The 12,215-nt window shown below is 36.3% G+C and overlaps 1 protein-coding gene and 1 pseudogene across 4 annotated transcripts in view; one reads left to right on the top strand and one right to left on the bottom strand.

The window, feature by feature from the left end:
• The window catches only part of USP9X (ubiquitin specific peptidase 9 X-linked), a 116,597-nt gene that overhangs the window by 73,243 nt on the left and 31,139 nt on the right, over positions 1-12,215 (top strand). For all 4 annotated transcript variants that reach the window (XM_054566545.1, XM_054566542.1, XM_054566544.1 and 1 more), the window contains exons 22-26: positions 3,798-3,928; positions 4,108-4,386; positions 6,260-6,385; positions 7,342-7,467; positions 8,945-9,111. In XM_054566545.1, coding sequence (XP_054422520.1) covers positions 3,798-3,928; positions 4,108-4,386; positions 6,260-6,385; positions 7,342-7,467; positions 8,945-9,111 — 829 coding nt within the window. The remainder of the gene's footprint in view (positions 1-3,797; positions 3,929-4,107; positions 4,387-6,259; positions 6,386-7,341; positions 7,468-8,944; positions 9,112-12,215) is intronic.
• LOC129065020 (cytochrome b-c1 complex subunit 7-like) lies at positions 858-2,584 on the bottom strand (annotated as a pseudogene).

Genomic DNA, 12,215 nt, shown 5'->3' with positions numbered 1-12,215 from the left:
CTAAACCATGGGTGCACATTATACACAGGAGTGCATTACACACAGCAAAATATGGTAGTTGACATTATCTCTTTCAGTTTTCTTCTGGAATAGTTCCTCATTCTGTCTTTGACTTTCATCACTTTGACACCTTTTTTGCCAATTGTTTTAGTTCTTTCAGGAATCTTTGGGGTGCTAACTTCGTAGGCACTCCTTCCCCTCCCTTTTACTCCACAGGTGCTTTTTGGTTCAGCTAGGACAGCTACCTTCCATCCCCTCTGTACCTTCAATAATTCACTGACATCTCTCTAGTGTTCCTTCTTCATCTCCTATTTGTATGTCCTGTTGAATATATATATATATATATATATATATATATATATATATATATATTTTTTAAAATTTATTCATTTTTTAGTGAGCTTGTGGATGCATTGCTGATACAGAGTTCAAGAATTGGCCCAGATAATTTTTAAAACTGTCTTGTGCTTACACTATCTCCTTTTTTTTAAAGATGACTTTTCTCATTTTGTTTTCTGATTCCGATAGGATCATAATCAGTTCAAATATTAGATTCTTAATAGCCTTCTCTCTGTGATTTGATCCTTCCTTGACCCTTATCCTGTTGTATTGTTTAGAATTTGTATTGTTTTATTTACTAGTAGCTAAATAACAGCTGTTGCTTTATGTGTGCAGATTCAACCTTCACAACATACTTTAAAATAAACTCCTCAGAGTCCCTAATTTTTTTTTAGTTATAATAGATACTTATTTAAAGTAATATATTTGCAACCCAGATGGTTCTACATTGTACATTTCCGTTTTAACCATCATTAAAATACTAAAGACAAATGCATCCACAGATTTTGATTACATGATTATTTCTTTGCCCAGTCTTCTCTTTCTTTACCCCCCCCCTCAAAAATAACCTCTTTCAGATATGGTTCAAGTTAGAATTTATCCTCTTATTTTTGTACTAGGTAAGATCTGCTGCCTCATGGGCAGGTCTGATGCTCTCTTAATGTGAAACACCCCGTTGTTATTCAGGTTCTCAGGAAGCCTTCTCACGGCTTCTTTTACATCGTCATCCACATGTATTATATGGTCTCACATTAACCTCAGTTTGTAGAATCCTGTTGCATTGTCATACAAATTTTGAATACCCTCTAGCCACCAGCTTGATGCTGCAGCAGTAGGTCTGTTTGCCACTTTGACCCAAGACTCCAGAATCCCTGATCTTGTGATTTGAGCATAATGCCACCAGATGGCGAGAGTGAGTTCTTGCCAGGCAGCTCCAAGTGGAAAATTTGAGGGTGCTTTTTGTTTCGTTTTTATATTATCAAAGTCTATTACCTAGATTTGAACTAGCCAACTTTGAAAAGGCCAGTAATGAAATGAACCTGAGTTCACATCCTGATCTGTAAAACTGGGCTAATAATAACTCTTTGATATATGGAAAATTCCTAGTCTAGTGACTGGTATTTAATCAGTATTTAATAAATTTAACTTATTCTCTGTCACTGTGGTTGCTACACACATACACACTCAGACTTTAACAAAGGAAGCAGGGGCTCTAAGAAAAGGAAGTTAATAATTTCTTTCTAGCTGTGTAACATTGCATAATCATTTAGTATTTGTGCACATGTGAATGTATTTTAAAGGGAGGAGAACCAAGATGGAATGAATGAGTGGCTTTTTTTCTAGTCATTGCCTTTACCTCTGTTCATTCTGAGTCTTTAGCTGAAGTCATTATGATTTGCTGCTAAACTTAGAATTTCTACAGTCTTCTCTGTACGTAATTTAATCTCTGGTAATCTAGACTGTACTTAAGAGTTTCTATGACCTTTCCTTACGTGCATCAGGAAAACAGACTCTTGCTTGATGCTGAGTAGTTAAAAAGTATGCTGCTTTACCTCTTCAGACAGCTTCTAACCAGGAGTTTTTACTAACTAGTATCTTAAAATTTTCCAAAGTCTGTTATAAGTACTTTCCACTTGTTAACTCATTTAAACTTCACAGCATCCCTGTGAGGGAATTACTATTTTCATCTGTATTTTAAAGGTGGAGAAACTAGGCTACAGAGAGATTTAGTTACTTGACCAGGGACACATAGCTTAAACAGCAGTTCTAGGATTCAAATGTATGTGTTTGGGCTCCAAAGTTTGTTTTCTATACTTTTTTTAAAAAAGATTTTATTTATTTCTTTATTTTGAGAGAGGGGAAGGGAGGGAGAAAGAGGGAGAGAAACATAGATATGCAAGAGGCGTCGATCGGTTACCTCTCGCACACCCCCAACCAGTGACCTGGCCCACAACCCAGGCATGTGCCCTGACCAGGAATCAAACTGGCAACCTCTCGGTTCACAGACCAGTGCTTAATCCACTCAGCCCACCAGCCAGGGCTGTTTTCTATACTTTTTAATAATATGTTGCTATGATCATATAGTTGATTAGGCTTAAGATATCTTTAATAAAAACCTGGAAAGGGATAAACTAAAATCCTAACTGCATCTGGGTGACAAGGTTATGGGTGATTTGCTTAGAATTCACTGCTACCTTTTCTTACAGCTCTTGTTCCTTTTTTCTCCTGTTCCCTTTTGCTTCATCCTTAGCTCAGTATATTTTTAAACCAAGCATGACATTCTCAGATATCATATGAAATGGTTTGTTTTTAGAGAGTAATTTGGTGATATATATGAGAAGTCTTGGACCTTGCTGTTCTTCATGTAGGATTTTTTTTTTTAATGAAATAATCGCAAAGATTTGACTGTTGGGATCTTCACTGTAAAATTTTTTTTGGAAAAAAAACTAAATGCTCAGTAATGGAGATTATATTGGTAAAATAACAATGTCATTTTTAATCATCGATCAAAATTGATACAGGGAATAACATTTCATTAGTTACATTATGTGTGTCTCTCCAGAGTAGGAAGAACTAACAATTTAACACAAATTGAAGATTTATTTGAAAACATTTCCAGACTGATTCTATGCCTGCGAAAATTAGCCTACTCTAAGGAAGTTACAGTAATTTTCAGTTACCTTTATTCTTTGTAAAGAGCTTTACTTTTTAAAAAAATCGTATTTATCAAGTGAAGTTTTAATCATGGGGCTTTTATGTTGGAAATAATTGTATTATCAAAGTGCTTTCTAAAAGTTCGTCCACTTCTTAAATTTGAGTGGTAGCTAATGCTTAATTGTATTCTGGGATATTGCCCCCCTGCCCTTTTTGGTATTTTTTCACTGTGATTTAGATAAACTCATCATTTAATATGATCAAAAAAAAGCTCTGCCTACTTTGAGGTAAGCATTAGGCATGATCCCTGCCCCAGCACCCCTTTTAATGTTTGCTTTTTAAGGTTCAGTTTCTAGGGTACTACTAAACCTCTTTCGGTAAAACAAACCAGTTAATGCATAGTGTCATGTAGGCTAACAATAGAGAAATTGAAGGGAAGAGCTTGTCATTTTTTCCTGTTTATTATTTTCAGTAAGAACCACTTCCTTTTGAAGTACATTGCACATTTTCAGTCTCCAGTGGCTGGAGAGTAAGGAGGGCATGTTCATGTTGACTTGAAGTCTCTGAGTTAAATAGGAGACTGCTGCTTTCATGTTTGGGTTGGCTGATTAAAGAGCGCTGGTTGGTTGGTTGGTTTTATATTTTAGTCAATCCAGATCTGGTTATGTCTTGTGAAGTTTGAACTTATAACTCAATTGAATTGTTATTTCATACTAAAGTGGACTTTAAAATATGAAAAGTGAAATATTACAAATGCATGAATAATGTTTTATCTTAGACTGCCTCTTTTTTTCTCCTCACAGATAGTACAACAATAGAAAAATTGAGAGCTATTTGTTTAGACCATGCCAAACTTGGAGAAAGCAGCCTTAGCCCATCTCTTGACTCGCTTTTCTTTGGTCCTTCAGCTTCACAAGTGCTATACCTAACAGAGGTTTGTTTTTTCCTTTTGAATTTACTCCATGCTCTTACCCATTTTATGGTAATGTGGAGAACATAACATTGTATTGAAATATCTTTGAAATGGTTAAAATAATTTCTTAGCAGTGGTAATAGGGAAAATAGTTACATTTTTAAAAACCTTTTAATACAGTCCTTCTCCCTTTTTTCCAGGTAGTCTATGCCTTGTTAATGCCTGCTGGTGCACCTCTGGCTGATGATTCCTCTGATTTTCAATTTCACTTCTTGAAAAGTGGCGGTCTGCCCCTTGTCCTGAGTATGCTAACTAGAAATAACTTCCTACCAAATGCAGATATGGAAACTCGAAGGGGTGCCTACCTCAATGCTCTTAAAATAGCCAAACTGTTGCTAACTGCCATTGGCTATGGCCACGTTCGAGCTGTGGCAGAAGCTTTTCAGCCAGGTGTAGAAGGCGTCAGTCCCATGACATCGGTAATACAGTCTTTTAAAAAATATTTTAATACTGATAATAGATTGTAATTTTTAAAGTTCAACTTCTCAGCAACTCTTAAGTATAAAGTTCAAAGTTAAATCAAACTGTTTCAGGTTCCTTTCCAGTGATGATTTACTTTAGGAGTTTTCTTCTATTAAATTGTATTCATATTAAAAGTGAAAATGTTTTTTACTGGCTATACTCTTATTTGAGAAGATAGTTCTTTGTGCCCCCTTAAATCATGTTTGAGGAGACTAATAAAGTCTCCTTATAAATCTCTTGCCGATTTGTATTTGGCATATATTAAAGACACAGGTGGTAATAAAAAAACCCATCAATTTAACCTGTTGCCATCTTAACAGTCTTAACGTTCAGTTCTGAGCTTACTCTGAGTCTCTCTTGGCTTCAGTGGCATTCTTGATCCACCAAAAGTTCTCAAGACATGCTAGAATTTAATGCCTATTTATTACCAGTCTAACTATGCATTAAATTCTGGCTAAAATTTTGAGTTATAGAAATCATAAGTGATGCTTTGCTAAGTTATTGATGAAGGATAAAAGCTTCAGGAATATAGATATTCTCTTTTAGAAATGGCTGAGGTTTTTAGTCAGGGAGGTTGGCAGGTTGATTAGATATGTGATATTATAATGTCACATATAATTGAGATAATGTGTCTCAATAAATAGGTATAAACATACCTATTTATAACATTAGGTATGATAATGATACTGTGCTTATATTTAAAAGGCATATTCTTCACCCCACCCCCTTTTTAAAAAGTGGTTGCTTTATATATCAAGGATTTGTTTCAAAATAATACTGGGGTGAGGAGGGGATAGAAAGTGGGGGGGGGTTAGATAAAACAGTTGTATATTTTAGAAATTTAACATTAGTCTTACATAGCCTAAGTCTTACATTGTTTCTTAATTAGTGGTTATTGTTAAGATAAAACACATTTTTATTGTGATCCCTGTGCTTAATGAAGTACACAAGAAACAATTGAATGCTTTCTTTCACTTTTCTCCATATTTATTCATTTTTTTTTCCTTTTTTTAATATTCTTTTTACATTGCCTTTTAGTCCCCTTATACTCTCCCCCCGCCCGCCCCCCAAAGCAGTCACCATTGTATGGATTTAAAAACTTGATTATATGCCCTGACTGGTGTGGCTCAGTGGATTGAGCGCAGGCCTGCAAACTGAAAGGTTGCCGGTTCCATTCCCAGTCAGGGCACATACCTGGGTTGCAGGCCAGGTCCCCAGTTGGTTGTGTGTGAGAAACTCACATCAATCTTTTTCTCCCCCTCTCTCTCCCTTCCTTCTCCTCTCTCTGAAAATTAAAACTTTTTTTCTTAACTTGATTATAAAGTAAATACTGGTAGCTTTTTTGTACATTTGTGATTCTGTTCTGTTACTGATATTTCTTCATTTTCAAAGAAGAATTTGATTACTAGGGTGAATGGGAGCTGGATCTGCCCAGGAACATGCATATAAAAGATGTGGCGTAATTTACTGAGTCTCTAGATGGGGTTGGAACCTGTTGGTTCAGTTTATTGCTTACCCTTACTAGTTACGTTGAGCCCAGAGTAGAAACAATGAATTGGATTGATGTAGAATGGGGATTTACAGAGGGATACGTGGCACTCTGATGCACAAGTAAAAGAGGAGCCCCCACTATTGGCAATGTGAGATGCTTTTTGTGTAAGTCACCACAGCTTCTGCAGAGAGAGAGAGAGAGTGAGAGTGTGTGTGTGTGTGTGTGTGTGTGTGGAAGGGAGGTAATACTGAGGGAGTGGTGATGGATGAAGAGCAAATGGCTGGGTCTGGTTATGTATAAATTACATTCTCCAAGTAAAATAGTTATCTTTTTTTCAGGTTAACCAAGTTACTCATGATCAAGCCGTGGTGCTACAAAGTGCCCTTCAGAGCATTCCTAATCCATCATCTGAATGCATGCTTAGAAATGTGTCGATTCGTCTTGCTCAGCAAATATCTGATGAGGTTAGTATTAAAGTTTTAAAGCTCTGAAATCCTGGAAGGTTTTTTTTTTTTTTTTTAATACTTTCAATTCTCTGTTAACTTAGAAATAATCCTTTTCACAATTTAGGGCCTAATTTTCCTAGCCACTCACTCTGATCGCTGTCTCAGTGTAGATAAAGTTCCCTTAACATGAATTTTATCTAATATTAATGTTAGTACTTTCTGGTTTTAATCATCTCTATGTACAGTAAACAGCATGCTTTTAAAGTATATAATTAAATGACTTTTGACAAATGCATATATTTGTGAAACCGCCCCTGCAATCAAGTCACAGAACATTTCCATCACTCTGTGTGCCCTTAGGAGTTTATTCTTCTTCTCTACCCCTAACCACAGGTGACCACCGATCTTTTGTCACTATATACTAGTGTTCACATTTCAGGTGGAATTGAACTGTGTGTTCTTTTGTATGTCTGGCTTTCACTCAGAGTAATGACTGAAAATTGTATGTGCTGTGTGAACCATTAGTTTATTCCTTTTTATTGTTAAGTAGTATCCCATGGTGAATATTTCACGTTGTGTTTATCCATATACTTGGCGAAGAACATTAGGATTGTTTCCCTTTTTTTGGATGTGAATAAAGCTACTGTGAACATTTTGTGCCACTGTTCATGTGGACACAGGTTTTTATCTTGGGTTAAAAAAAAAAACTGGGAGCGGAATGGTTAGATCACCTTCGTAGTATACAGCCAGATAATAACTTGGAGTGTGTACTTTATGGCATTGCTGTAAACAAAAAAATGGGACTAAGGCAACTTGGAAACCTAAAGACAGTGCTGCTAAAAAAAAAAATAAAAGACAATGTTACTACTTCATGGCCATTTCTACTCCCTTACAAGGAGAAACATTTTTGGTTTTTTAGTGATAGGACACTCTAAATACTCTTTCAACAGTTGTAATTACTCGTTATCTTGCAGGCTTCAAGATATATGCCTGATATTTGTGTAATTAGAGCTATACAAAAAATTATCTGGGCATCAGGATGTGGGGCATTACAGCTAGTATTCAGCCCAAATGAAGAAATCACTAAAATTTATGAGAAGGTAAGAGTTATCACAGAAATATATTTCTTTTAAATAAATGTTGTTTAATTGTGCATGAGGCTAAATTATGTCTGCTAATCTTTAAAAGCCAGTCATTTGCATCTCGATAGGTTAAAAATTAACTGGTAGGTATAGTTAAGATGAGAATAATTTTACTTTGAAAATAAAGTGCTTCACTCCTGGCCAGGTGGCTCAGTTGGCTAAAATGTCATCCTGTACACCAAAGGCTGCAGATTCAATCCCTGGTCAGGGCATGTACCTAGGGTGCTGGTTCGATCCCTTGGAGCATGTATAGGAGGTAACTGATTGATGTTTCTCTCACTCCCTCTTTACCTTTTCCATTCCCTCCCCCCCAACACCACTCTCTCTAAAGTCAATAAACATATCCTAGGGTGAGCGTTAAAGGGGGGGGGGGGGAATAAAGTGCTTTAGAATCCTGCCATAAGACTTTTATTTTTTAATACGAAACTATCTTTTTTTACTTCTAACGGGGGTTACATATAATTGCCTTATACTGGATTTGATTGTTTCTATTCTCTCTATTCTTTCATTAGCTTTCTGTCCTGTGTAAATTTGGGTTTAGATAGGTGTCAATTGTGTTAGCGCATTTAAGTATTTTTGATTCTCTTAAAGTGAAATAGAAAGAGTGTCAACCAATTAGGTATCATTCCCCAACCCTTCATTAGGTTAAGTAAATTATTTACAGAAGAGAAGGTGTGTTTGACTCTTGATTTTTTTTTTCCCCCCTCTGTCATATGTACCTGTCCCTGATAGCCACTTCTGCATATGTAGCAGGGGAAATTAAGTTACAGGAAGTTCTCTGGCTCGTTAGAGCTTCCGTTTTATGGCCAGCATAACCCTGATTTGCCAGAGATGTGTGTTGATGTCTTGTAGTATCTGGTATAGTGCTAGATAATATTTAGATAATATTTGAATGCTTGTTCTTTTCCAGACATTGTACTGTATTGGTACTGTACAGGTACTGTGATTGTTAATTTTTGATAAAGTCAGTTTAGAATTCATTAACTACCTATCTAAGCATATTTTAGGTTGTAAAACCTTCAAAACCTTCCTTAACAATTGTCTTAGACAGTTGCTTTCTAATAAAATGGCACTGTAGGTAAGCTACATGATGGAACTAGTTAGAAATACCTAACTGCAGAGCCAGAGTGGTTCTCCAGAAAGGAATGGTTGGTGCAGAAATACAGAACTCAGACGGTCTTTAGGAGCCTGAAGGAGAAGGAAGCCAGTGGTGATGTGGTCAGTGTGCTCCTTCAGCTCTCCTTGGGAAGTAGCAAAATACTTGAATTAAACTTAATGGTTTCTTATAGTCACTTCCATACTATTCCAAGGGCCCTTAAGAGTTGCAGAGGCCAAATTGTTTTAAGTGAGTAGGTAGGTCTTAAGCACTAACTTGAAGTTATATGAACTTTTTCTTAAATGCATTTCTAGATAATTTGCCCCTATCTTTTTATAGTCCAATGCAGGCAATGAGCTGGACTTGGAAGATGAACAGGTTTGCTGTGAAGCATTGGAAGTGATGACATTATGTTTCGCCTTGATTCCAACGGCCTTAGATGCTCTTAGTAAAGAAAAGGCTTGGCAAACATTCATTATTGACTTACTATTGCACTGTCACAGCAAGTGAGTATCTTTTTTAACTGTAAGGAGCTTTATCTTACTTTTGTAAGCAGAAATAATTTATACTAGTAAAATTTATCCCAGAAATCAAATATGTATTGTCTCTGTAGCATGCTAATATTTAGGAAAATTTTATTTAACCATGTTTTGCTTTGACCTAGATTTGCTTGGTTTTATAGTCTTTGTAAAATGCCAACATTCTCAAAGTAAAATTTTTCTCTAATTTCAGAATTTAGTTTTCCCTAAGAGGTATATATTAGCCCATTTAAAAAATCTGGTTTACAAGATGTAAATTAAATAGTACATTAGCTTCCTATCTTGCATACGTAGTTAGGGGGTAGGGAGGTGCGCGTGCGCGCGCATGTGGAGTTGTTAATTCAGTATGAAATTCACAAGGTTTGTGGTAAGAAGTTTTGTATTTTACACTGAGAATAAAGACCAACTATAAAGCCCTTGTTTGCGTTTAATCAATGACATTTTGTTTTGTGCTGCTTTTTGTGTGAGTCAGCTGGATTTGTAGAAAATGTTGGTTTTCATCATCTTCTCTCAATCTGACCCTGACTGTTATATGTAATTAATCTGTGTTACATTTTGTGAAAAGGCACGGGATGTTTACTCTGTTTATTCTCTCACATGCCATTCAACAATGACAGAAGTTACTGGTGAAAAGCTAGTGTAAAGTCAGAATAAGCAGTTTGCTGAAATGAAGCCTAGTGATAAAGCTGGGTTTTGTGTTTTTTTTTAATGTGTACATGATTTAATGGAGTAGGATGATGTATGTAAAGTGATTTAGAAGGTCAAGTGGAAAAGTCTACTCTTAGAAGTTCCTTGGTAATGTCCTTCAAGACAGCTAGACCAGCCTATTCAGAAAGTCCTTTGACAGGATTCCACCCCCCCTCCCCAAATAGGTTGAGCTTGCTCTTTTGGGGAAGGTTTTAATTATCATTGAACAACTCTGTATATTAGGAAAGATAAATAGGTTAAGCCTAGTTCCATTTAATAATTTACCAGGTAGAGGGAGGAAAGTTTTCATGAAGTCAAACCTGGAGGTAGCAACTTTTTTCTATAGCACTGTTGCCCTGCCCTGCATTTTTCAGTCATTTTATAAGTAGCTGAGTACCTATTACAGGTTCAAAATCCTTTATTTTCAGTTTGTAAGAATTTGACAGCAAACTTGACATGAACATTCTTTGTTGGCATTACCTTTCTATCTGAATCCCCAAAGGTATCTGCCCTCAAGGGTTTCAGGTACAGGATTATGGACCTGCATACTGAGTCTGTCCTTTAGGTAGAGTTTATACTTTACCTGTAACCATAGTACTAACAAGTATAGCAATGTACAAAGCTTTTTCCACATAGATTTTCTCACTTAATTCTGTAACAACTTGGGAGTAGACTTTGCTGATGGAGGAACTAAGACTGAAATTAAATGGCAAGGTTCTCTTGAGTTTTAACTTATTTCTGCTACATAGTTTGTCTCTGTGCAGTTCTAATCCACCAGCAAATTATGTGAGTCCCTACTATGTGTTTGGCAATGAATCCAAAGTTAAATAAAATAGTTATTGCACGTTAGGGAACTTTGAGGCAGAAAATAGTGTCATAAAAGGCTAAGTACTTGAGGAATGTGAAAAGGAATCAGTTACTTTTACTTGGAAGAAGTAAAAGTAAAGATTGTTCAGAATGTAACACGTGAGCTGTTTGGGTAGAATTTCTGTGTGCATAAAAATGGAAGCTGGGCGTTGGTGGAGCTCTCTGCCTCTTTCACCATCATTCCCTGTTTTGTTATTTTTACTTACTGTGTTTTTGGACTCCACATACTTTCTTCCTCTCCATACTGTTTCTACCCTTTTTTAACACCAGCATTCATTGCCTGGATAGTTGAAATACCCTTAATCTTCCCATACCTAGTGCTGCTCCAAAAAGGTGTTATTCTGTAATCTGTTGCCCAGACCGTAGACCAGTAAGCTTTACAAAATACGATCGTATTGTTTTCTTGCTAAAAATCTTTCCATGTCTTCTCATTGCCTTTTAATTTAGTCCAAACATTTACAATTGGTTTAGAAGCACTTCACAATTTGGCCCTTGCTTTCTACTTACTCAAAGTTTCAACTTCAGTGCCACATTTTCTAAGTTTTCTCTGTACCTGAGCTCAGAAGGTTTCCCAGACCTCTCTTCCCATTAGATGAGGTTTGCTTCCACATCGTAACACTGACCATATGTTCTTGTAATCACTTGTAGTTGCAAAATTTCTTTTAGGTGGATATGTTTTTTCTAGTTGTCTCATACCCTGCCTTATTAACTCCTTAATGTTACCACTCTAATTCATGGAGGCATCTGAGTTTGCCACTCCTGGCATAGTGCTCTCAGGACAGAGCTGAGTCATCTGGTTTCATGTGCAGAAGAGGAGTAATAGGATAATATACTATAAAAGAGATGAGCAGGAGTCACTTTACAGAATGCCTTAGATGCTGAGATCTAAGTACTGTTAAATTTTGATACGGTATTTAGTCTCCTTGGTCAATAATTTATCAACAAGTACCTTTTATGAACCACACACTAGTCTCACTACTGGAATAGCAGTAAACAAGACAGACAAAATGCCTTCTTGGAGTATACATACTAAAGAGGATTGGGGATAGGAAGAGGAGACATGGAAAAATAGAATATATTAGGTAGTAATAAATGCTATGGAGAGAAATAAGGCAGGGAAGGGGATTAGAAGTTGGGACAGTCAGTGGAGTTCAGTTTTATACAGGCATACATCATTTTACTGTACTTTGCTTTATTGCACTTCACAGATTTGTTTTTTACAAATGGAAGGCAAGATCCTCCACCAGCAAAAACATTATAACCTGCTTTATTGTGATAGTCTAGAACCAAACCTGTAATACCTTTGAGGTATGCCTGTATAAGATGGTCAAAAAAGGCTTCCATAAAAAGATGACCATTAATCAGCTCCGAGACAGTAAGGTAGTGGTCGATGTGGATAATAGCAGAGGTGTGTTTTAAGCACAGGAACAACAGATGTAAACGTCTTGAGGCAAGAACATGCCAGATATGTTAAAGAACATAGAGTAACAGGAAAAGAGTTAGACTTTTTCATTAAT

This window comes from Pteronotus mesoamericanus, unplaced genomic scaffold (assembly GCF_021234165.1).
Source record: "Pteronotus mesoamericanus isolate MK-2021 breed Mesoamerican mustached bat unplaced genomic scaffold, CSHL_Meso_final contig_173, whole genome shotgun sequence".
In the NCBI taxonomy this organism is placed as follows: Eukaryota; Metazoa; Chordata; class Mammalia; order Chiroptera; family Mormoopidae; genus Pteronotus; species Pteronotus mesoamericanus.
This window is presented reverse-complemented; position numbering and strand designations above follow the sequence as displayed.